Below are 26,757 nucleotides of genomic sequence, written 5' to 3' on the forward strand. Positions count from 1 at the left end.
CTATGCTTCCTCCCAGCTTCTTGTGCACCTGGCAGAGCATGGGAAGCTGAAAAGTCCTTGGCTAGTGTAAACTCTACTCAGCAAGAACCAAAACATCAGTGTGTTATCAACATTATTCTCATCCTAAATCCAAAACGCAGCACTATACCAGCTACTAAGAAGAAAATTAACTCTATCCCAGCTGAAACCAGGACAATCCCCCTAATCGTCACCCAGAGGCTCTCAACCACATCATCCCTAACTGTAAGGGCCATACAGTCACACCTCTCCCTTACATATAGTGCAACTCCTCCACCTTGACTGCCCTGCCTATCCCTCCTGAACAGCCTGTAGCCCTCCATCCCAGCACTCCAGTCGTGGGACATTCCACCAAGTCTCACTAATACCAAAGATATCATAGCTCTGGGAGCTGACCAATGCTTCCAGTTCATCCTGTTTGTTTCTCATACTGCGTGTGTTGGTGTACAAGCATTTCCAATGTATTCCTAAACCCTCAGTGCTCCCTGGAGCAGCATAAATGTTCCCGTTATTAGCATTGCCACCCTCAGGCAATGCCATACCAACCCTTGGCTTACCTTCAGCTCTCCTGTTGGTATCCCCTTCCCCCATCGACCATAGTTTAAAGCCCTCTCAATCAATCCTGCCAGTTTACGAGCAAAGTGTTTCCCCCATCGGGACAGGTGGATCCCATCAGGCCCCTAGATATCTCTCCCAGTTCCCAGCTTTTAGGCCGTTTTGCCTGGGGCTCAGTGTACCTGTGTGATTGCACTGTGCATCCCTCTGAGCTCTTCAGGGCTGCAGGCACTGCTGCATGCGCACTTTCTGCTCACCTCTGTGTGCACTGGACCTGCGCTTTTGGGTGGCTGCAGGCCTCTCTGGTCTCTCTCCTTGGTTTTGTTGAACTTCTCTGCACTTGGATGTGTGCCTTTCCCTGGCTGGCATCGCAGCCAGGCTTTTTCCATGGGTGTGCACCTTCCTTTCCAGGCTGACTGTGCCCAGTGGTCTCAGGTTCCCTGTGGCACCCGCCTCCCCAGGGAGCAGCTTGCCAGGGGACCCAGCACCCTGCCTGCCCCGCTACCCCGATTCCCTGGGCAGCCTCCTCAGCGTCTGCACATGCTGCTGAAGGGGGCTAGGAGGCCGGTCCCCGCCGCAGCCCCCGCGTGTCTGTGCCATGGCGCGGCATCCCGCCCTTCCCGCCCACCATTTTCTCTTCTCTCAGGTGAGGTGAGGTAAGGAGTCGTGAGGCGAAGCGGTGGGCAGCTGCTTTTGTCTCCTTCCCCTTCTCCTCAGATGCCCTTTGCTGCCGGGTTAATTATTATAGTATATGGCTGCTACCTCCCCTCGCGCCGCTCACTGCTCCGCGGCTGTGCAGCGCCTTGGCCCCGCTCCGCGCCTGGCCGCCGCCCAAGTCCCTGCTGTGAGGGGAGCACCAGGCCCAGCCCGCGCGGGGGGACACTAACGGCCGACACACCAACGGACGGGCACGCCAACGACTTCCCCTCCGCCCCTCAGCGCTGCGGGCGGTGGCAGCTCTGCGCCTTGGGGGGCGCTAACGCCGCCCGGCCTCGGCCCTGCCCGCGGCTGCGGCGGCCGGCGGAGCGCGGCCCGCAGCGGAGCGGGCGCTGCCCTGGCTCCCAGACAGCTGGGGAACGTGTGGCTGCGGATTATTGCAGACTAAGCAGTCTGGCTCAGCAGCAGCGGGCGGGGGAAAGCAGGCGGGCGGGCAAGTAGGGGGAGTGTGTATGTGTAAGGAGGGGATGGGAGGAGAGGGGGGGGTGAGCTGACAGCCAGCCAGCTACCATCAGAATTAGCTCATTGTTCAATATAACCAGCACTGGCAGCCAAAACCCATCCTGAGAGAGAGGGAGAGAGACTTTCCTCCAGTCACCTCCACCCCTTTTTCTTTTTTTCTTGAAGGCTGCGCTTTGGAAGAGGTGCAGTCATTGTTCCCACACCCCCTACCCTCTCTCCACTCCCCCAACTATAAATTCTATTCTGTAGCATGCTGCCCTTTTTTTAATCCACATTGGTGTTTCAGATCATATAGAAAGGACAGAAAGTGAGCAGGGAGCTGGGGCTTTTTTCTGTAAGTATATGCAATTCCAATCCACATTTGTGTTTGAGCGGTTTTTGTGTGTATGTTTTTTTTTAATTAATTCTTTTTCTTTGTTTCTTTTCCTTTCCTTTCACTCTTAGATCGACTTTGCTGCAGCTAGACTTCCCCCCACCCCCCGCCCTTCAGTGCACATTTTCAAATAGGCTTTCTTAAAGAAGATGAGAAACGTGCAGTATATATATTTAACTGTTTGTCTTTATCCTTTAAGGCTGGATTTCTAGGCTGGGTGGTTTTCTGCGCGCATTCAAGGGAAGATGCGAAGTGGTTTTCTAAATCTGTTGGGATTTTTTTTCCACTCTCGCAATTCAAAAACACCAAAACGCATTTTTGAACATAATGCACTTTGCTTTCTTAGCATGCATGAAAGGTTCTCAGATTGGTTTTCCATCTCTTCTTCTCCCTTGTAAAACAAATCTCCCTCTTCTCTGCCCTGTCACTGGATTCCTCTCAGGCTGCTGGGGCTTATTTTTAGAAAGCTTTCTGCATTTTTGCATATGCAGCAGTTAAATTTTGGGTGGTTCTTTTGAAAAAAACAAAACAAATGCATTTTGGTGTACATTTAGTGATGTGCTTTCTTCCAAATGTTTCTGTGTACATCTATAGATATGTTTGCAATTTTATATACAATCTGTATGTGTTTGTATGTAAATATATGACTCATACCTAATTACATTTCATACATACACACTATAGGTAAGAAATATATAATCAGTAGAAGAGAACTTTAGTTTTCATATAGTGACAAAAATTAATAAAGGAGTTATGCTACAAATACAGTCAATTAAGAGAGTAGTAATTTAAGGTGCCATTTAAATGAGATAGCACCTACTCTTTTTTTTTGTTCCCCTCCCTATTTAAAGTCGGAGTGTGTATGTGTGGAATAAAGGGAGAGAAAACTGTATGTTATGTAATGCAGTGTCATTTCCAAAAATGCCTACTCTCTGGGCCATTGCATTGTGAAAGCCTGACACTATTATACTTGTTTCTTAATTGCAAAACCCCCAACACTTTGTAGTATGCCTGGGAACAATGGACCACCTTTACGGTAAGTATAGGATGATGGATTTTTGTCCACTTGGGTGATTTTTAAGTCTGTTAACCATTAGGTATAGCGTTCTTAAGAGAGGTACGAACTGCTAAGAATAGCATAGGGGTTTGCAAATCCAGGTACCAGGGATTCCTTTGTCCTGTATTTAAGCCTACAGACCACTGAAGTGCAGATAAGCATGACAGAAGATCTGGTTAGAATAATTTGCATGACTTTAATCTTAATCACTGAAGCTTATACTTGGCTCATTCACTATTATACTGGCAAAAAGCCTTTAAAATGTTGTGACGCTTGGAATTACATGTTTTTTTCTTTTTGTTTTTAATTACTTTCAGATTGTTCTCCTTGTGCTACTTGAGAGAAACTGCAATCCAAAGACTTAACAGAATCTAAAAATGGTAAGAGTTTATAAATATGACCATTTATAAATATGACCCACATAAAACATACTTTTTGAGATTACAGGGATTTGCCATACAATGATTGATGTACTCTGGAAACCTCCATATGTTGGATCTTTTATTTTCCTGAGTTTTTTGAATAAAAAACTGAAATCCTTCTTTGTGCAGTAAAGCTTATTTAATTAGCTTATTTAAAAAATGAAAAGTATTTAGCAAAGTATGAAAAATACACATAACACATGTAGGAATACATACAGACAAAGCAATATCCAATAATTTCACCTCCACCTTCCCCCAAAAAAAGAAGAAATAAGTCATTGCATTTAGTAAATGAAACAGATTTAATGTTATTCTGTCAGGGAAGTAAATAAGATGCCAATTAATTTTTCTTATTATTTAATACATTTTTCAGAAGGATAGCCTTTCTTTGTGGTAGGAATCTGTTCCAGAAAAAAAGGATAGGCCTCAGCCTAACTGAACTTATAAACACTTAGTTGGAATGTATTTATTGAACAGTATTGCAGCAGTTATTAATTTCCTTCACTACTAATTATGTTTATATTTTTACTGGTTTGCTGGCCCATTTTTTATACTATGAGCTTCTACTGCTGATGAATACCTAATTTTAACAATGAAACATATTATACATCTAAACATTCTCTATATATGGTATTCTCCGAGAATGGTTATGTCTTAGTCAGCAGAACAAAGAAAATATTTTTTTATGAAAAGGGTATGTAAGGTAAGCAGAATTAGGTAGATTAGATGCTCTGTAGTCATATAACGTTCTTGATTGAAGATGTAACTATTACTGTAGTATGTCTGAATACATATATTCACATAAATGTGATATATTTTGGGTGCTACATCATACTACTTTCATAGTCAAAAATCTGCTAATTTCTACAGGGGCAACAGTTTGTCTGAAGTAGCATTGCATAGGGTGTGCATTAGCACAAAATATTTTCCAAAGTGTGAGGCTCTCAAGGACATAGTCTTATAAAGGTGGGGTTAAATTAATTGCATAAATTATTATAATTTTCTCAGTCTTTGGAGTTGTTTTGACTTGGGGGAGGGGGATGAAGCAAAGAATGTTTAAAATAAAAAAATATGTAATCTATTATATAGCTTTTTTTCTGTTTGGCTCCTTGTTTTATAGCATTCCTATCTGCAAAAATAAACTTGCAAATTCTGGAGTTTTAGTCTATTTTGGAATCTACTTTTACCAAAATGCTTTGCTCATCCATATATAAATGAATAGTTGGGGGTGGGGTATTAAAAGGGAAACGATTCACTTAAATTTTCTATTCTGATTTTTTGATTCTGTTTTTCTATTCACTGTGAATAGAAATCATGTTAAAATATATTTTGTTCACACAACTGTGGAATATTGGATAAGGAAACTTTTCCTACCAACACCAAAGTGACAATGAGCCCACATTTTGAGATGGTATGCAGGCTGTTATGTGCAATATATGACAATCTATGGAATTAAATATTATTTCAGGTTTTGTTAGGCATAAAATAGACATCGATTTTTACCAGCAGATGGTTCTTAGATTGATAATCTGATCAACAATCACAAAAAAAGTGGAATTAGGGATTTTCACAACAAATAGAAAACTTTTCAAAAACAACCAAATGAAATTTTAATTTATGTTACACTGCAGAACTAACAACAGGAAAACTAAATAAATGGGTAATTACATTTGATTTTCTGCATTTGGATACTTTTAAGTTGTATTTTATGTTCTGGCCTGGAGGCTGACTTTACAAAACTGATTTCACTGACTGCTACAGGAACCTTGCTTTTGAAAAGCCAGCCTCCAGGCCAGAACATAAAATACAACTTAAAAGTATCCAAATGTGATTGTTGATCAGAATTTCAATCTAAGAAAGACTAGATTTTGCCCCAGTTTACAAGGTTGCTTAAAATATGAGACTTGGCAGATTCTCTTCCCCTACCACCATTTTTGGCACAATAATACTAAATATAATGAAGTCAGACTACTGACATACTTTCTTTGCAGTAGTGGACACACTTGTCTTTCTTTGGCATAGTTCTTGTATTTATTCCAAGTGTCTCCTTGGCCATTCTAATTTGCAGGAAAAATTCTTCTTTGTATATTTAAGTAATCAACACTTTGTACACTGAAATACATAATTGCCAAAGTTTTTACTTTTTTAAAATATAACATATGCAAAGGCTGTATTCTGCTTTCACTGGTCATTGAGAATTTAGCTGTTACATTTCACCAGGCTGAACTAAACTTTATAAAGGGAAAAAATCAAACTATTTCCTTTGCTAAACTGAAGGTACATTAATTATTTAGTTACACTTACAGTAAAATTTAAAGTGGCTAGAATAAGCTTGTTGAGTGAGAACAAATTAATACTTGGTTTAACTCCACTGTTTTAACTTCTCAGTTTCTTAATGTTTTTATTCCATAAAGTATTTCTTAAAATCCTTACAAGTAAAAATGAGCACCATAGAAGGTTAGTTTTCAGTGCTGCTTTTCTTTTTCCTAGATTTAGAATTATGATTTACTCATACCTGGTTAATAAATCTTTCTTGGAGCTGTATAGTATTAACATAATCAATATTTTAAAGACAAATAAAAAGGGAAAAGGGTGTACTTTGTATTGTTCTGACAATTTTAACTCATGGACATTTTGAGCCATCTTACACAAGAACATCTGACATTTAAGGATCTGTCCTTAATTGTGTAAAATTTATTTGCTTACAGAGTGACCCCTGAAGAAAGAAGGAAACTTTTATATTTCTTTTCAATCTATAAAGTCCTGAGATGATTTTTTTTAAAACATTTTTTTTTAGTTATTTAAAATGTTAGAATTTCAGTATACCACCTTCCTGGAAAGTGCTCTATGTCATAATGTACAAAGTTTTCTGTGACCTCCAAGACGACTTTTAGCAAAATCAGGAAAGACTTTTTTTTTTAAGGTAAACGCTTTGTGAACTGTATAAAAGGCCTGTTTGATTTCTTTCTTTAAAAACAAAGTGATGTTTGTTTTCTTTTAAAGCACTCCAGTGTGTCCTTTTCCCCCTGTTCCCATTGCAGTTCATTTCTGGACTTCAAGTTTAATACTAAGAGTTTGCAGTACAGGTGCTAAGGACTTTAAATGGCAGGTTTATCACTAACTAATAAAAGCATGTATCAGTAAACAGATACATCCCTTACAATTTAATTTTGACCTACCTGAAAATAAAGAAAAAAATATTCTAGAGCAGCTCATTATTTTACTTCTGACTTACCATGATTAGATGGCTTCCTTCTAAAGCACTAGTGCTGTGGAATCTCAGAGGCTAGGTATTGTACAGTATAGCTACATCATCCCAAAGCAGAAGACCCTAAAGGGAGGTCATTTGGGTTGAACATTTCCTGTAGTGTATCCTTGTCTGAACTGGATCAGTTATGAGGTTATTTTATCATTTGCATTCTCTGCATTTTATAATTGAAAAAAAAGAGAAAAATGGGATGGTGGCCTCTTGGAAAGAAAGACAATTGGGGGAAAGTTGTTGGTTTTTTTTTTTTCATTAAGTCAGAGAAAGAAATGACAACCTGCATTTGGATAAAGGGAAAAAATCATCATCCCATTTCTTTTTTGCAGTTCATAAGGAAACGTATAACATCATTTAAGTTAATTGAAGATATGTATATGAGAGAGCTTATATTTAAGATTTCATCCCAACTTACCCATTTAAGATCCTTTTTCCAGTGGGTTATCTGCAAATACTTTTACACATTCTGTAATTTTCTGTGTCTATAAAATGACTTCATTTTAGTTGGAACAACTGTTCATAGCTTTAGGATAATCTATGGAAACCGGAGTCTGGGATTGGTCTGACAGAGGCAAACATTGTTACGTACCTTTTATATGGTCTGAGGAATAAGAAGAATGCGATACTAGGATGAGGCATTAAGTCCAACCTAATACTAGATAAAACACCGGACAAATGTAACTCCTGGTTCTGGCATGCGAAAACTTATACTACTTTGTTGATTATTACTGAGTCCGGAACTGGAATTGAATTCTCCTTTATGGTAGTTCAAAACTGTATAGGAGCTTTAGGAATATATCAGATGCTTTTCTGTTTATACGTAGCCATGGGCAGAATTTGGTCAAGAGAAGTTACTGAGAGGTATGACAGTTAAGCAGTTTTGGCCATCTGAAGGTGTATATTGTGCTTTTTTAGTGTGCTTATGTATTGTACGTGAAGAATATATTTGATGCAATTTGTCCTACAATACTTGATTACTGAAAACTTAGGGAGAATTAAGGCCTTCCCAACTTACAAAATAAATAAGCAGAAATAAAAGCTCACTTTTTGCAATACTTTTGCTAATTCAGCTGTTCAATTGTGTAGAAAAAGCACCGATTATGGCTAGAACAATTTGAAGTAGAGTTTAAAAAAAAGGTCATTGTCCAAAGCAGATACTGTGGGTATTTCTGTGGTAGAATTCATATGCACATTTAAAAGCAAAGTAGCTATATATACAAGAGTCTACACAGTCACAAACATGCACACTCCAGATGCTAACATTTTAGAATTGTGCACCAGCATACTGTATCTGAACAGGACAGTGTTGACACATGGAATTGGAGATTTAAATAATACTTTGTCTTTTTCCAGGACAAATCTTTATTGAACCTTTTTCACAAAGGCTGAAATCTTGAAAAATCAGAAATAAGAATTCATATACAACTTGTAATAGTACGCAGTCATGACACTGCTTTTCAAGTGTTGGGAGCAAAAGCTTTCACCAATAAACAAATTTTTTGCATCATAATACTGCTGCCCCGCACCTGAGCTCTGAGCATTGTGTGTATGCCTGAAGAAAGAAAGACTACACCTAACAGTCCTAGAACAACCTCATAAAAATAATTCAGTTAGTATCATTGACTGGGACAGGATATTTTAATAAAATATTTTTAAATGTTTGTATTTTCCTTTTATTTCAAAGATTTTTTCACTCTGATACTTTATTAAACCCTATTGGTTGAGGGTGCAATCTGTAAAGGTGCAAAAATGTTCTTTTCAAATGTTTAATGTGGAATGATACTATGAATCATTGTTTGAATATTACATGACATTCAATTTAGGCTTCTGATCTGGCAAATTCACTGTAGCGCTACTGAACGAATCCCTATGTAGATGTTCCTGTGTGGGTTGCTGATGTTTCCTTCTGTAAATACTGCATTAAAAAAACCACCTTCAAAATATGTAACATTTTTTTCATCCTGCAAGAAGAAATGTTTCTGGATTAATTTTGCGAAATGTAACCTTCTTGATGTCTACTTGCATAGCACACACTTGTGGGATATATGTTAAAAAAGAGTTCAAAGAAATTTGTATATTCTCACTTAAGGTAGTATAAGCCTTGGCTTAATATGCACATTATCAGAAAGAATTCTTAAATTCTTAAAACATTGATGTTCAGAAAGCACACATTGCCATCATACAGCTACTCAAAAAGATTAAGTTAGAGAGGAATAAATCTTTCTTTATTTTGACAAGAATATATCTGTGACAAATCTTCCAACATTAAAGGGTACAAGTAAATAACTCTATTATTGCTGGCAGAAAAAATCCTCTGGAAATATTGGTAAATTTTCTTACCATTAATTTCTCAGCTAAGTAGTTAAATAAAGCAACAAGAACAGAAACAAAATAATACTTGCTAGGCAAAGTTATTTTCCTTTATGTCACCTGATTAGATAAATTCCAGAATCCGTAAGTATTTTATTATTTACAACATGCATAATATATATGATACCATTTAGATTGTGCTTTTATATTTTGAGTAACAGTAAAGCAGTATGCATTAAATGATGGTAGATAATGGTAATATGGTGACTGTGCAGGTAAATGTACCATAATGCTTTCAAGCACCCATTATAATATCATCAGCTGTGGCCATTACATCTCTTTTAGTGTGGTAAGTACTGGCTGTGGTTCCATCTCTCATTTCCAAGAGTACCACTGGGGCCTTTAATACTTGCCTGAAATATGCTGATTGGGCAAGAGGTTGGTATCCCATGAGGGGTAAGACTAACTGCTGGGCTCTGCAGGAAAGTAGTCATCAGAGGCAGTGTGCTTGCTGCCACTTAGAGAACATCATCAGTGTGGATTTCTAGTCGTCTTTGGTATGTGTGAGAAATTTAAACAAAATTTAAAAAAAACACAAAAGTTTTAATCAAAAACAGTGTATTAATCCTTATGCAAGTTACACTATTCAGGCTATTAATTTAGAAAATTTATAGGAAATAAAACAGAAAAAAATGAAACATACTTTGCAATTTAGCTTGGTGTATATGTTTTGTATACCCCAAGACTGGAAGTACAGAACTGGGAGAGCATACAGGAGAAGTGTTAGTCTGGGTTTTCTCTGTTCTTACTTTTTCTTTGGGATTCTACTACTGGCCACTGTTCTTGCCAGTTTTAGGAACAAAACTTAATGGAGTGAGGATACTGAGCTAAATAGACTTTTGGTCAGCCTATGGCTACTTTGACAGTGCTTTTTCTTCCTCCTCTGTTGCACCCAGTAATTTGTCGGTCTTGAGTATGAAACTACCTAAGAACTTGAGCATGCAGCCTTTGGTCCTGAATTTTGCTGCCATACTCTGTGTTCACCTGACTTTGTCACAAGAGACTTGGTTCTGCATCTGCTTCTGCAGTTACCATTAAGTGTAAATGCAAATAGTTACTAATTAAACATTTCATTACCTGATTGTGCTTGAAGAGCGAATGATGAACTCACAAGTAATTGACTGAAAACTTAAATATTGTTTTAATACTCAGGCCTGTTATAATTGTTTTTCTGTGTGTATATGTTAATATCTTAAGTAAAATAAGTTGCCATTGTAGTACACAGGCAAATGAAATTAAGACAAAAAGGTGTTGGGTCACACTGGGTTTTGAATTTGGCTTATTTGTATTTTGATTTTTGTAATATTTTATAGTTTTAGAGTCCATACACTGAAATTTATTGGTGGAATAAAGTAGTTCACAGTTGTTTGCATTAGACAGTTGGCTGCATTAGACAAAGTATTGCCAGCAGGTCGAGGGAAGTGATCATTCCCTTTTATTCAGCACTGGTGAGGCCACACCTGGAGGACTGTGTCCAGTTCTGGGGTCCCCAGTAGAGGAGAGATGTGGACATACTGGAGAGAGTCCAGCAAAGGGCCACAAAGATAATTAAGGGACTGGAGCACCTCACATATGAGGAAAGGCTGAGAGAGCTGGGACTGTTTAGCCTAGAGAAGGCTCAGGGGGCATCTCATCAATGCATATAAATACCTGAAGGGAGGGTACAAAGAAGACGGCGCCAGGCTGTTTTCAGTGGTGTCTGATGACAGGACAAGAGGTAATGGGCACAAACTGAAACACAGGAGGTTCCATCTTAGCATCAGGAAACCCTTTTTTACTGTGAGGGTGACTGAGCACTGGAACAGGTTGCCCAGGGAGGTTGTGGAGTCTCCCTTCTTGGAGATATTCAGAAACTGTCTAGACACGGTCCTGGGCAACTGGCTCTAGGTTGCCCTGCTTGAGCAGAGGGGTTTGTCAAGATGACCTCCAGAGGTCCCTTCCAACCTCATCTATTCTGCGATTCTGTGTTTGTTTTATTGGTTAATGGAACTTTTCATATAATATACATTTCTATCTTCTTATTATTTTGGAAAAATATTTGCAATTCTTTTCCTTCCAAGGAGTGCGATACTCTAGTAATGGGTATCTTTGCTAAATTCATGAATTCAGTCAGAAGTTGGATGAGCATTTATGACTGTTCACAATGTACCACTTGATTTCTTTTTCTTCATATGCATGTTAAATATTAACAATGCTTTGCAATGGTTTTTGCATGCTTAATGTAGAAAATGAGTAGCTTGAGACCACTTGTAGCACACAAGCTACATTCATCCTGACTAGTACAGAAAAATGCAAATTGATCTCTGCCAGAAAATTGCATTACACTCAGGTGGTGTGGGGAGGGAGGATTTCTCTCCAGGGAAGAACAAAGTGTTATCTATAACTATCCTCATTCAGTCATGTATGCCAGAAGACAACTGAAGTTTCTGTTGAGGAGTTCTTACCAGCTGAAGAATTTGGCAGGAATGTGCTGACTATACTCAAGCTAGATTAGGTTGTGTATTTGCCCTCCTCAATACCATACTTGCTCACTTTTGGAGGCCAGTAGTCACTTAAGACACCTCTTGGTGGAAAAGCATGCCTACTCTGAGCACTTAAGTCTCTACCAGTATCCTTTCCTGCAGCAAGGGGCTCTGCAACATTAAAGCGCATGTCTTAAAACTGTATTTTTAGTCAATTTTGTACAGTTACTCAGATAACTTTCTTATACGTGTCATAGGAAGCTGTAAATACATATATAAAAGATGCAAACTATAAATTATATTATGGATTAAAACAGGAGTGAGTACTTTGAAGAAGCTGATGTACATGAGCCAAGGTAGGAGACTACATGGAAGCAGACACTTCAATTTCACCTGAAGAATACAAGCTTTAAGAAGGGAGAAAGAAACTGTGGAAGAAGATGGATTTATATGAAACAATTTGTATTTTAAACCTAAGAAAATTACTTCTGAAGTTACTTATGTCATGTAGAGAAGAAGCAGATGACATCCTATTCTGTGAAATTGACAGAAATTGAGGATGTGATGAACAAGGACTGCAAAAAAACCCTAATGAATAAACTTGCTAATTCATCTAGAGTGTGGAGAGGGGAATGCAAGAAAAAGCTTACTTGTCTCATTTAGGCTTTTTCATGTCTTTGTGGTTGTGAGTCTGGGTCATCAGATGGGGAGGAATAAAAAGCAACAGTAATATCTTGCCCAGGAAAAGGCAGAACCAACAAATCATGCTGATGCACAGAAGTCAAAGGGAGTACTGTGTCCAGTTCTGAGCTCCCCAATACAAGAAAGACATGGACATACTGGAGAGAGTCCAATAAAGGGCCACGAAGATGATTAAGGGACTGGAACATCTCTCCTATGAGGAAAGGCTGAGAGAGCTGGGACTGTTTAGCCTAAAGAAGGCTCGGGGGGCATCTCATCAATGCATATAAATACTTGAAGGGAGGGTACAAAGAAGATGGAGCCAGGCTGTTTTCAGTGGTGTCTGATGACAGGACAAGAGGCAATGGGCACAAACGGAAACACAGGAGGTTCAGTCTGAACATAAACAGGTTGTCCAGAGAGGTTGTGGAGTCTCCCTCCTTGGAGATACTCATAACTGTCTGGACGTATTCCTGGGCAACTGGCTCTACGTGGCCCTGCTTGAGTGGGGGGGTGGACCAGATGACTTCCAGAGGTCCCTTCCAGCCTCAACCATTCTTTGTGATTCTTTGATTCTGTGGAAGTTCAGGTGTGCAATTGTTCTGCCATGTCCTGCCAATATACTGCCATGCACTAATTCTTACTGTAATGGCAGGTATAGTCTAGCCAAAAAGGTAGGCTACTTAGAACAATCCCAGAAAGGAAGAGAACAATTGTATTATTTTTCATCAATTCTCTCAAACCATTTATCTACATCTATCTGCTGTGTGGAAGAAACCAAGTGCTAAATTATTTTCTCCACTAATTTTTTAATGTTCCTGGCACTAATCTGGAAAGTAGGATTGCTAGAGCGACCCTGACAGTATATTTAAAATGTGAAGACAGGTTATTTTGAAATAACTTGCTGTACCTCAAGCAGAGGCTCAGACTTGTGATGCAGAGTCACACAAAAAAAGCAATCAAGTTGGCAAAGTCGGGAGACCTCACACCTGCTAAACCAGTTGTTCATATTGTTTTTAAATGGTTAATTACGTTTGCATTTTAACTTGGGAAACATGTGGTTTCTGTTAGTTTAATAGGGAAAGCCTCCTCACTGAGCCTGTTTCTAAATAGCCTTTCAAGATAGCAACATCCCACTTGATTGTGACTACAGCTTCTTAAATATAATAAAGAATCAAAACTTCTGTGACTTAGTCTTTGAAATACGGAGTAATGATGAACACTCTTGATGTTATACTGGTGTTTCTCTCTCCAGAAGATTCAGAAGGCAAAAGTTGATTGAGAGCAGACTGCCATCTAACTAAACTCTGAGAAGCAGCAACTATTCAGCTGACAGTTGCTATATGTATTAAATCTTGCACACTAGGTTTGGAACATGGTGGATGTTAATAATGTGCTTTCATAATGTTCCTCTCACAATGTTAAAAATAAACTACTGTAGATGGGAGCACTACTTTACCTCTTGCACTGAAGTTAATGATAAAACATGCATTGATTCTAGCACAAGTTTTTCTTCCAATATTTTGTTTAAAATGAATTAGTTTTTTAACAGAATGATTTATCTGATATTCAAGTAGCAGTGAAACAAGATTTTTAGTGAAGGCTCTGTTTGTGCATCTGGATGGTGATGGTGGGCTCTTGGTTTTAAATAGAACTTTTTATTGTAGTAGGACACATTTGGAGGATTGAAAAGTGGATAGTACTATATGCTGGGAAAAGTCATTGCAGCTCAAACCAGCCGGTAACTGAGAAACTTAAGATACTGCAAAGAAATAGCTGTTTCCACTTAGCAGGCAACAAGAAAATGAATCAGGACTCAACTTAACTGGGAAAGAAAATCTGCTAGACAATTTCAGTGATGCTGAGACTAGCCAAAAAGGAAAAAATCTACAACCTTTTCTCTAGGAGCTTTAATACCATTGATTTGCGTCACTGAAACAGAGGAACAGTGATGAAAAAATCTCTTAACTACTTGAAATGAATGTAGATATGGAAATGAGGAGCAGTGTTCTTTTCCAGCTATATGGTTTTTCCCCACAGGAGCATGGTATGAAGACATCTCTCCATTCTGGATTATGTTCTGCTACAGAAGCGCAGGGTCATCAGTCCTCAGAACTGCATCAGTGAAGTTTTAGTGCACTGCAGAGGGGAAGAGCATGCCATGAAAGAAGTGTGCTGCCACTTTCTTTCCTTCTCTTCAACACATACATGTATCATTTTACTCATCTGTTCCTCAGCACATGGCCATTTGTGTCTGCTGTTAAGCTACTAATCCATCTAGTAAAGCTTGTCTTTTTTTTTGCTTTTTTTCTAAGTAGGCTAGTGAAGAATTACTAGAGTTGGTGACCTTTTCTTTGCAACTAGGAATTTCTTGAGAACTTTTCATCAGTTTTTTGTTCCTTCGTTTTCCAAAGAACTGGTTTACATGATAAACAACTTATCTGAAACTTGTCAAAAGGTGGTTTCTGTTGTAATTGGAGCAGTTGGTTTTCTTTGTCAAGCTCGTAGGTCAGAATTCCAGACTACAGTGCAATTGAACTCCTGCATATCAGAATGAGACTTGATGAACAGGAATTCAGTCATGGTAAAAAGAAAAGAAAAAAAGATAGAAAAAGTAACTGTGGGGGCTTTCTTTGTTTCTTAAATATAAAAACCTTGGAAATGCTTAACAGGAGTGTGCTCATTGTACTAAAAACCTACATTTGTGATATCTTAAGTCTGTTCTTTTTCCTGATGGATGTATCTGACTGTTTGAAAGATGCTCTTGATGTGTACGAATGAAGAACGGGGAGCAAGAAATTAACTTTAGCATTTTGTTGTGACTGATACAGTAGATTTAGTTCAGCTCTTTTACAATTATTTTACGTATCAGTTTTGAAGAAGGGCAAAACTTTGTGCTCTCTTTCTATTGCTCATAAAGTGGAAGAATCTTTATGAGAGGACCAGTAGCTCAAAATGGAAGAATAGAATCATAGAATATCTCAAGTTGGAAGGGACCCATGAGGATCATCGAGTCCAACTCGCAGGACTACCTAAAACTAAATCATATGACTAAGAGCGTAGTCCAGATGCTCCTTGAACTCTGACAGGCTTGGTGCCGTGACCACTTCCCTGGGGAGCCTGTTCCAGTGACCGACCACCCTCTCAATGAAGAACCTTTTCCTAATGTCCAATCTGAACTTCCCCTGATGCAGCTTCATTCCATTTCCTCGTATCCTATCGCTGGTCACCAGAGAGAGGAGATCAGCACCTCCCCCTCCTCTGCCCCCCTTGAGGAAGTTGTAGACTGTGATAGGTGTTAGGGTTTTGAAATGCTGGTTAAACAGAGCCCTTGCAATAGCAAAAAGAGGATTCTCGGTTTGTTGAACAGAGAAAAGATGACTCTACTCTCAGAAATCCTTCCGATTTTGAACAAAGTAGCAGTAAGTAGTTTTGCAGTCCTGATGCTGTAATAGCTGGTAAATCAATTGGGCATTTATTTTCCTCTACCTTTGCTTTTTCTGATTTTTATTCTTAATTTTGATTTTTTTTTAGACTTTTAAGAAAACGGAGGCTAAAAAAGTTAAAACCATCTTCCCTATTTGAAGTTGGCCTCAATTTCTCAGGCAGAACTGCTTTGTTGTTGCAGAACAGTCTCACACAGCACTTACCAGATCAGTGGGTTTCTTTTCCCCTGACTTATTAAAATGGGAGTGAATGTTTTTGTGTATCACATCACATGTTCTGCCAGAAAATAATGCTTCCAAGGCATATAATGTTGTTAGTCAGATGTTTAGGAGTGATCCACTCCAATAGCTTATGGATGAAGTTTACTAACTTGTTTTTTTACTAATGATTATCAAACACTGAGGCTATCAGTTTGAGTCAGCATACTGCTCTTATACATTATCTAGACTTGCAGGTACTTTAGTTTTCAGTCCATCTGTCCAATTCTTTTTTGAATCCTGATTATTTTTGTTATTTATTGTTATTTTCCAATATTGTTATTTTTGTTAATTGTTTTTATCCAAGCCTGTGCTCTCATAATAATCATGCAGGAAATACTAAAAAATGAAAATATGGTGTGTATCAATGAAAGCATTTATCTAGAAGTGTTTGCTTCATGCTAACAGCTGGAATATTTTAAGCCTTGCATCCTACTCTGTAATGGAACATTGCTTTGCAATTTTTTGCTCATTATAGCTCATCATGAAACATTAATATCAGTTGTTTTGAGCTGCTGTAATTGACTAAAAGTCCTCACTGTGTCTTTAGAACACCCTAGTAACCAGCATATCTGAACATTTAAGTAGTTTCTTCATTTTAAAGAGGACATGGCATGGCAAGACATGTCTTTTTTAAATTATTTTTCCTTGTGGACTGTAGTAAGTCCTGAGTGGACTTTTCTGCACTGGCATCTTTTTTCTATTACAGAATCTTCCTTCATTTAGACAAAATCCAAGCTATGATTACCCAGCCTTTCAGTATTGTACAAAAGGCAGGTAATTACAGTCTTTTGGCTGCCTGGTTAAGGACTTACTTAGATACAGTTATAGCACAGCAGTTACTACACATGGAGTAGGTCCATGTGATTATTATCTCCCAATGGTGGCCACAGTAGATGTTTTTGAAGAACTTATTAAAAAAAGTAGGACATTAACTGAATATTTTGTCCATAGAGGAAATTAATGTGAAAGATAATTTAGGTTTTTTTTTTCTTTTGTTTGTTTTGTTTAACCCTGGAGCATAGTTGTTAGTATATCTTACAGTTTACACCTTTTCCTTGCCCCACCCCAAAAACCCATTCTCAAACTGTAGTCCCTCTAAGTTCTTATGATGAATTCAAGTCTAGATGCTCCTTTTTGTCATTTAACTCCAGGTGCCTATTTTATTCCTACTGAATTATTAATAGGGGTGACAAGGTCTATAGGGTAACCTGAATCCATCTCAGACTTCACAGAAAATATAGAAGCTCATATTCATTATAATGAGTAATACTGTATTCTGTTGCTAATTTGTTCCTTCTATAGGAAAATATGCATTTTTGTATACTCACAGGTTTGAGCATGTCCTGTGGTAGAGCTGAACCATTATTGCTGATTCATATCATGCATTTTCATACAAAGGGTATGACTAAACAACAAAATGAAGGCATAATTGCAGGATGGGTAATCAGTGATTATAAATAACAGGAGAGTTTAGGGGTTACTTGGTATCTTTCATTTGAGTGTCTCAAAGATTCAATGTGAACATTAACTGATGAATTCACAGAGTACCGTGTGCTGTGTAGTAGTTATCCCTATATCAGCCATACCCAGAGAGCTTAACTGACTTGCTTGAGATCATATAGTAAGCTAAAATATAAAATAAAATTTGATGCTTTAATCAGTAGACAGCTCTGCATTTTGTACTGTGGAAAATCATAGGAGAGTTTATCAGAATAGGCACTACCTTAGGCTCTGTGTTTTAAATTTCTCTCCTCTGTTTCCTAATTTACAGTAGAGTTCAGGATTTTCTTTGGAAAGATGATTTAAATAATCCTCTAATAATTTCTCCAAGATGCATCTAGTCCAGTTGTGACTAGTAATCGTCAACATGCAACTCCACAAAAATGAAAACATTTCTCTGGTTTCAATGTAGATACAATGGCAAGCAGGTGAATAAAAGCCAGTTCACCAGGAATTTAAGTGACAAGGTAAATTCTGAGTCCCAAAGTACAAACAAGTTTGAAGGGTGTAACTTATAAAGTAGTTCAGCTTGAAACAGTTTGACATTTAGCCACTGCGCAGAAAGAGTTTAATTCACAAATCAAAGGCCCAGTAGGCAGACCCAGCAGGAAAATAAATTTAAAATCTTCAGTGTCATATGCAACTTGTACCTGAGAACTTCAGTGTTTAATGAGAGTGAGATGGAGAAATCCAGTCCCCATCCTGAAGCTGAGAAACTGAAGCACAGGAGATCTGCAGCTCAGATTCATCATAATTGGCATTTATTCACTCTAGGTTCCCACTGTAGTCAGTGGCCTGCTTTGGATCTTTCTTACCCATTTTTCTGATGGGTAAGTGTCTCTTGGTTGCAGAGCAGACCTAGGGAAAGTGGGCTCTTTCCTTAGTGTCTCAGGTAGAATGTATCAGCCCAGATCATCTTTCCTGTGGTTGCATAGTACGTTTTGTCACAGAGCAGTTGTAGGCCAGTGCCATAACCATTAAATCCTGCTGCCAGCTATTTTATCATGTCCTTTATATTGTTTTGGAATTCCTTTAATGTCTAAAAAAATAAGGTACTAACATAGGATTATAACTATGTTCAATGACCTCAGAAAGTAGTAAGTTTCAGTTTGTAGTTCACTGTGAAAGGATTATAAAAGGTGTGTTCCCCTTGTCTCTTGCAGTCGTCAGCAAAGTTAATAATCTTCATTAGTCTTGCCAGTGAATTATGGCTGCTAGTGGTGCTGTGCACAGCTGTAATTCAGGAGTGTATTGTGGGAGTTGTTCATCCTGGTTTTTCTTCCTCCAGACCCTCAATAAGACAGTAGTCCGTAATGTCCTTTACCAGGGATGTTGTATAACAGGAGTTGGAGGCAGAAGAGAGTAGTTGTGTATGTGGTCTCACAAAGTTCTAAATAAGTTTAATAGTAACAGACATCCTTTTATATGTGTAAATCCTGCCATATTACAGATTTTTCTTAAAGAGATTCTAAAAGCCATATTACAAAAAGATACATCCTATACTCTTTTAAAAAGCCTGTTGAATGCAGATGATTGCCATATACAGTATAGTTGAAATACTCTAGAGACAGATCTTGTTGTCATGGGTACTCAAAAAATGTATACTAAGCATAAAACACAGCTCTAGGTCTCTGGGCCAAACTCAACTGACATTAGACTTTCAGTTTTAGTAATGTGATCTGTCATGTGAATACCATTTGATTGCATTTAATGGATATCTTTTTGTTAGTAAGAAATTATATGTATTTATGTCACTACAGGTTTATCAACCAAGGTTAATGATTTGGGTTAGCCAGAAACTCTTTCCAACCAGCCTGGGGAATGGTGAATTTCCAAAGGTAAAGTTATTTATGTAATTTCTTTCATCTAACAAACAGTTTATTAAGATGAAAGTTTTCTCTAAAAAAACCCACTGTGAAAGTTCATTAGATTTTATAACTGCTTCAAGAGAGTAGCCAGCTCTCATGATTCCATCACAAGTTTCATGATATTATGTTTTTCTTAAAGCCTTGACAATTAAGTGAGGATTTCAGCTTTCATTTTAAAATGATGTTTTTAGCCTTCAGGCTTGCAGAAAACATGGACTCTTTCTGGCTTACATACCAAAAAGAAAAATACTAATTTTCAAAAGCTCATGTTTCTTAAGCCTGTCTCATGATTTTAAATAGCTTGACATCTGAGTTTTGAATGCTTGATTTTAGTAATTCTCATGTAGCAATATAGAGGAAAAAGTCAATGATAATGCAGGAGGAGGGAAGGGGTGATTTGTTCTTTATTTTCTTTTGTTAAGTTTTTTGTTTCTGCTTGAGTAGCAAGCATACAAAGATGGCAGTCTTCATTTGAGTTTGACAAGGAGTAAGTACCCTGTTAACATAAATGCAGAAGATGTGGCATATCAGGCAAGACTGATAAGGTTTTGTTCTGTTACCATAACTGGTTTCATAAACCCCCAATTGGACATGAAATTTGAATAGGAAAATAAAACCGTTACTCAGAACCACAGAACATGTGTGTTTTATTCTCATATTCTTGTTGATTAATGACTCAAAATCTGGCAAAAAAATTGACAGGTAAGCAAAGGAAAGAGTACATGGAAAACTGTTTTGATTAAATTTCATTTACTCTCTAGACTGCAGAACCCTGTTAACAAAATTTTGCTATTTGATCTGGATAACACTATAATTTCCACACTTTTTCTTTATAAACAAAGTCCTAAAATTCATAGCTAGGCTACATTTGTGTGTACCAGATTTGCAGAGTCATGTGAGCATGCTTAGTTTTAAATTAACTGTCATTCTTGACATTTAAAATATTTCAGAAGTTCAGCTAAATAGGTTGATAGCAATGCTAGATTAAGATGAATGTGCTATATATGGTCACACTTATATTAAATGGATTTCCTAATCAACTGTGTGTTAACTAGTTGATTTTTATTCACGCTTTTTAAGTTAGCAGTTTTTCCTGAGTTGTCATTCATCATTATACACAGTTGCTCCTGAAACATTTATTCCTATAAATCTGTGAACTGTGCAGCATAGTTAGTAACAATGCTGCATTATATCAGATTTATGAATAGCCATGGTTTTAGTGTTGTACATAGCTTTGAAAAAGTATATCAAAAGGGATAATGGTTTCTGAACTAGTCAGAAAAATATTATATGTTTTTCTTTAAAGTGATTGGATTCCTGCTTTTTAAATTCCATGCATTTGTTCTAGGTTTTAGGTAATTTTTCAAAAGATATGCTTAGGAGGACCAGTTTTTAGAACTAGCTCCAAATTTTCTTTCATAATTGAGTTTCAAAAGCAACTTGAATATTAGTTGCACACAATCCAGCTTCCAGCTTTAACAGAAACTGAGTGTCTGTTTTTTCACCAAGCTTATAAAATTAATCAGGGTAAACTGCTGAAGAAGACTTCAAAAAGTACTCAGTCCTTCAGTTCAACAGTTTTATGTACTCATTGTTAAACAGGTTGAACTACTGAAAGAATAAAATAAAAGAATAGATTTTTTAAAACTCTTAATTTCATATAAAAGATGCAACCAACAAGTATAAAATGATATATTTATTAAAGACAACTTATTTCCAGACCTAGAAGGGTCATATGGGACTTTTTGATCGTATGGCAGAATTTCAGGACTGAGATTGTTTTCACAGCTGAAAATGAACTGCCCAACACTGCTTTTGGAAATTTGCTCAGATCTTTGGTCTGTGTGGTGTGCCTGTTTGCATGTGTAAGTTTCTGGGGTTTTTTTCATATCCTGTAATGATACACAAGTAGCAAATTTAGTCAACAAAAAAGCAAAAGATATTATCACAAGGATGGAATTTTCTGGAGTTCTGTGAGGGAACATGCTTTGTGCAGTCACTAAAATTTTTTTCAACAACTTCCAACATATTACTAGTTAAACACAATTTTTTTAAGATCCCATTGTGATATATCATCAACAAAGTATTTTGATCACACACTTAGCCTTTAGTCCTCCTACTGATGCTTAAACCAAAACATATATTTAAGTGCTTTGCTAAATAAGCATAGACTTCAGCCAGTGGGGCAGAATGTTTAAGTATGGTTAACCAAAAGCTGAGATAGCTAACTAACATGGCACCATTTCTTTACTTGTCCAGAGACTGTGATAATACACTACAGTACCTTTAGAGTGCCAATAGGAAAAGGATAAATGCTTGCTCTTTTCAATGAAGTATTGTAGGAAAGTCACTTATTAGTGTATGCTAGCTGCTTAAGAAGTAAGGTGTTTAAAAGGTGAGAGGTCTAAGCTCTGAAAGGTTCTCTTAATAATGAGGCGATCTTTCATAACTAAGACACACTTTCCATGTTGGAGGCCAAGTGGAGTCATAAAATGGACCTTGGGATATAAAAAAAGCAATTAAGCAAAGTAATTCATCGGTAGATAATACCATTAACATTAATTTTTTGGCTACTCACATTAGTACTGAGTTATATTTTTAAAGGGCTCAATGCCATCTGTAGATTTGTGGCCATGAGTTTTGCATTCATGATATTGAGACACTGTGACTGTGTTTTGTGCTTCATTTGTGCAAAATGGATAATTGCTAGTTATCGTCCATATTTGTATGCCAAAATAACTGCACGTGCAACATGTGCAGGTGCAGTTTTAGGCCTGAGCTGTCCCAGCTCTTGTGAAGGGCACAGAAATTGCTTGGTTTGGTGGTAGCAAGAAACATCATTTTGAGGAATAGCGTAGCATGCACAACTGATGGTGAGCTGTGGAAAGGGTTGTCACTCCATAGCTTCTTCCCCTGTAGCTTTGATAGGATTGTTGGGGTCTTCCCCAGCTGCAACAAATGGCCGAATTCCCCAGCTCAGCTGTGGAGGGGGCTTGTTGTCTTAAGTCTTTTGTATTTTGGCTGCCAGGGCACACTTGTTCAGCTCAAAGTAAAGACATTTCCTCAGATGTTCCAAGGCTTGCCAAGTTTCTAAACAATGTTTTCCTTCCTGTGCCACTAATATTTACAGTTGATAAAGCTATGATGTTTAGTAAGTGTTTACTTCTAAACTACAGTTAGAGGCCTATAAAAACCTTAGGATGTTAAAAAGGAAGGAGGAGCCCATCAGACAGATTTTGTAGAAGCACAGTTAATATTGTTTTTCCTCTCTGCAGGGATATCTTCCTATCTCAAAGGAAGTAAATCGCAAGAAGAAAAGTGAGGCTAAAGTGGCATTCCTGACTCCAGTAAATGGCTATGGACACGATTTCACCAAAATCAATTACCGTTACTCTTTTCAGTCATAACTCTTCCATTTGGTTCTATGGGTATGATGAGGTCATGGTGTCATATATCAAGAATTGTTTCTGTGTAAATCATCAAGCGTAAGAAGAAACTATGGGACTCTGAGCCTTGCTTTAGAGAATAATAGTGGAATAAATGTGTATCATAAAAATAGTTTTTAACATTCTGACTCAAGTGAAAGCTCTCAGAATTTCACACTGTGAATCCATGTTTACAAACATTACAGGTGGGCCTTCAGGCCTGGTTCTACCACAGCAACGTCTTCCACTATTCAAACTCCACGGCTCACATGCAACTGGTAAACTGCTTGCCCTCTGTTTCCACCATCCCTAACTGCTTCTTGCAGAGGCTGAGAGTCCCCCCCCCTTTTTTTTTCATTTAGATGTAACAATCCTAGTAGTTTATTTTCATCAATTGTCTGTATATCTCTATATTTTATCCATGTACTCTTTTGATGTATAGAAGTAGCATGAAACTCATGGTTTCCTTGTGGTAAGTGACTGTGATGCTGCCACGGGATTTGAGACACTGATGAATGGTGCTATTTTGGACTTTAAATATGCTCCTTGGCAAGGTAGCTCTGATGGTATTATTTTTTTATTTCCATGTTCTGAGAAGGTGTTGGTACTTTGTTTTTCTGAATGTTGTTCTTTAGATGGGACTGATTTGTTTACTTGTGTCTTCAGTGTGGCTTTCTTATTCAGTACTGTAGGTGAGTAACTAAAAGTGAACAAGCAAGGAACTGATTCCCTATCAGGGTACACTCACAAACATGCAGTTATAGTGGGAGCAATCACAAAACTGTAATTTACTTAAAATTTCCTTTCTCATTCCTATCCACCTAACTTGGAGAAAGACAAGCAATAATTTTTCATAACTTTCAAAATTTCTTTTAGTTTTTTTTTGTCTGTTTTTAAAGCCTTTTTGAAAGAAAGAACAAGTTTTAATGTCTTCTTCAAATCCATAAAATAGAGGATAATAGGGGGAAAGGGTACATTTCCAAAGTACTGTCAACATGTGGATTTTACTTTTTTGTTCTTGCTCCCAGAGAACTAACAATACAAAACACAAAGCTAAATAGTATCATCTACTCATGGAATGTTGTTGTGCTAGACACAGTCTGAAAGCCTGCCTTAATTTTTTAGATAACTCTTGTCTTTTATCTCTTCCTTTTACAGGGCAAGCTTTGTTCTGGTTTAGCTTCTGACTGTTAAATACCAGTGCATGCACTGCACTTCCTAGATTTCTTTCCTTTCCCCACTTTCTATATCTCTCTTCTTGTATATTTTATTTTCCAATACTTTAGATACATCTACTGTGCTGTATATAGGACAAAAAATAATATTCAGCATTTGTAGCATTTATGTATAGTTGCAGTTGTATACCACTGAAAATGCAGGCTTTTGTAACAATGTGGTCTTTAATAATGCACTACAAGTACCCAATGTATTTTAGCTATTTTAGTAGGATTTGTTCAATAAATATGCAAGCTCTAAAGGTAGCTATGATGTCTCTGTTTTCTTACTGTAAAAGGAGGGCTTCTTTACTATATCTTTGCACCTGTTCTTTACATGACTTCTGAATTTATTTCAGAAATATCTGGTAATGTCAAAGGTGATTCCTTTTGAATTGTTGTCTGCTAAACAATAGCTATTCAGATAACCTAAATACCAGATCTGGATCTGGGGAATGATAGCTGCCAGAGCTATCTCTTTTAAGATTTCTGAGTAGCTGGGTCAGATGTGATACTTGATGCCACTTTTAGTAATCCTAGGAGGAGACTGTGGGGTTGTATGCATGGCAAGTACAATACATTTCATTTCCCATCCCTGATAAGAGAAACTGAATTAACAGGTCTTTTTTCTATTATGTGTAAGTTTTAGAGAATGTTGACATACGCATCTCTCTCAAAAGCAATTTTATCAGTAATATCTGCATTTGTTAGGTTTAGAATGCATATTGGTTTCATTTTAGCATAGAACACAAATTTAGCAGCATTTTTTTAAAACACAGGCAGAGATCTGCCAATTAACAGCAGATGTAGATCTGCCGCTGAAGTTTTCCATTCATGAGACCAAATGAATGCAATTACGTACGCCATGAGTGTTTATCCCACTAAGTGAATTTACACACGATTGAGTTTAGCTTGATGACTTTGGTTGTGTCTGTACTGGTTTTGGCTGGGATAGAGTTAAATTTTCTTCATACTAGCTGGTATGGTGCTATGTTTTGGATTTGTGATGAAAACGGTGTTGATGATAACACAATGATGTTTTAGTTATTGCTGAGCAGTGCTTACACAGCATCAAGGCCTTTTCTGTTTCTCACACTGCCCCACCAGCAAGTAGGCTGGGGGTGCACAAGAAGTTGGGAGGGGACACAGCGGGGACAGCTGACCCCAACTGACCAAAGGGATAGTCCATACCATATGACATCATGCTCAGCAATAAAAGCTGTGGGGAAGAAGAAGGAAGGGGGGGACGTTCGGAGTGATGGCATTTGTCTTCCCAAGTAACCGTTACATGTGATGGAGCCCTGCTTTCCTGAGGATGGCTCTAAACACCTACCTGCCGATGGGGGGTAGTGAATGAATTCCTTGCTTTGCTTTGCTTGCATGCGCAGCTTTTGCTTTACCTATTAAACTGTCTTTATCTCAACCCGCAAGTTTTCTCACTTCCAATTCTCTTCCCCATCCCACCAGGGGGGAAGTGAGCGAGCGGCTGTGTGGTGCTTAGTTGTTGGCCAGGGTTAAACCACGACAATTACAGACACTGAAATTTGCCAAGAATGATTGATTATGATTGATAGAGGCCTCCTAACCATTCAAAGGTCACCTATACTATTGCATCACCAATAGTGGCTGTAGCATGTATGAACCATCAGCTTCATAAGATTTGGGGAAAAAAAAAAAAAAGGGTTACAGAGGGACCATACCTTAAAAAAAACCCCACAGTATGGTCATTTAAAGGAATGCACGTAGAATTTCATATATGTCTTCTTCCTTGTAATGATCTATGAAATAATTATTAGACATGGTTGCAAAGAAACTGTCCAGTTTGGATTGTCTGCGATATTATCTACGTGAATCATGTTTGCTCCTGTCTGTTGTATAAAACTGACTCTGGGCTCAAAAGCATCCTGAAGTCCTAGCTGCCCTTTATTGCAGGGGGCAAGTAGTCTGTGCTCTGGCATGGGGCCTGGGCCAATGGCACCTTCTTTGCAGATACTGCAAATTAAGTCCCAAGGGACAGGCCCTTACTGTTGAGTAAAATCAGATGGGTTGAGGGGTTGGAGGTTTAGTGGAGAAGGGAGATCTCCATATGCAAAACTTGCCCATCTCATAGCTTTCCCAAAAGCCTGCCCCAATCATCTCCCCACTCCCTGCAACCCAAAATGCCACTGATCTCTCCCAGCTGTATGCCCAGTGCAGCTACAGCACAACTGAACTTTGTGGCATCAAGAATGAGGGCAAAAGAAGTTATATTATTCTCATCCTTGGGATAGTAACATTTATTTTTCCCTATGCCAAAAAGAGACCTTGAGCTGGATCTGAGAATCAAAGTATAAAAGTTGATCTAGGGAGGTGGTGGTAGGGCAAGGGAGGGGAACAGAGCAGATTAGTGCTCCTCTGATTGTCAAGGAGGCTTCCTATGGGTGGAAAACTGATGAAAACAATTGAAAAAAGGCAGTGAATGTGTCTCACTAATTAGGAACTAGTTATTGTTAGCACTGAGCACCACATTTTAAGTAAAAAGGAGGACAGAACTGCAAGTATTATCAGTTAAATTCCAGTACTGAAAAAACAACATGGTTAACTACTGCATGAAGAAAACATTAACCATTACACCTTGGAATAATGCCACCAAGGACTAACCATTACACATTGGAATTATACCAC

At 38.0% G+C, this 26,757-nt stretch overlaps 1 protein-coding gene across 1 annotated transcript; it reads left to right on the forward strand.

Annotated features, from left to right (window-relative positions):
* The first annotated feature begins 1,795 nt into the window (after positions 1-1,795).
* On the forward strand, positions 1,796-24,360 carry LOC148055455 (neuronal regeneration-related protein-like). Its single transcript, XM_087760447.1, has 5 exons — positions 1,796-1,934; positions 2,039-2,086; positions 3,500-3,562; positions 19,347-19,424; positions 22,730-24,360. Exons 3-5 carry the CDS (start codon positions 3,560-3,562, stop codon positions 22,859-22,861), a joined length of 213 nt encoding a protein of 70 aa, XP_087616573.1. The 5' UTR covers positions 1,796-1,934; positions 2,039-2,086; positions 3,500-3,559; the 3' UTR covers positions 22,862-24,360.
* The last annotated feature ends 2,397 nt before the right edge of the window (positions 24,361-26,757 follow it).

This window comes from Nipponia nippon, unplaced genomic scaffold, assembly GCF_047370975.1.
Source record: "Nipponia nippon isolate SJK-2023a ecotype South Korea unplaced genomic scaffold, ASM4737097v1 scaffold_22, whole genome shotgun sequence".
Lineage (NCBI taxonomy): Eukaryota > Metazoa > Chordata > Aves > Pelecaniformes > Threskiornithidae > Nipponia > Nipponia nippon.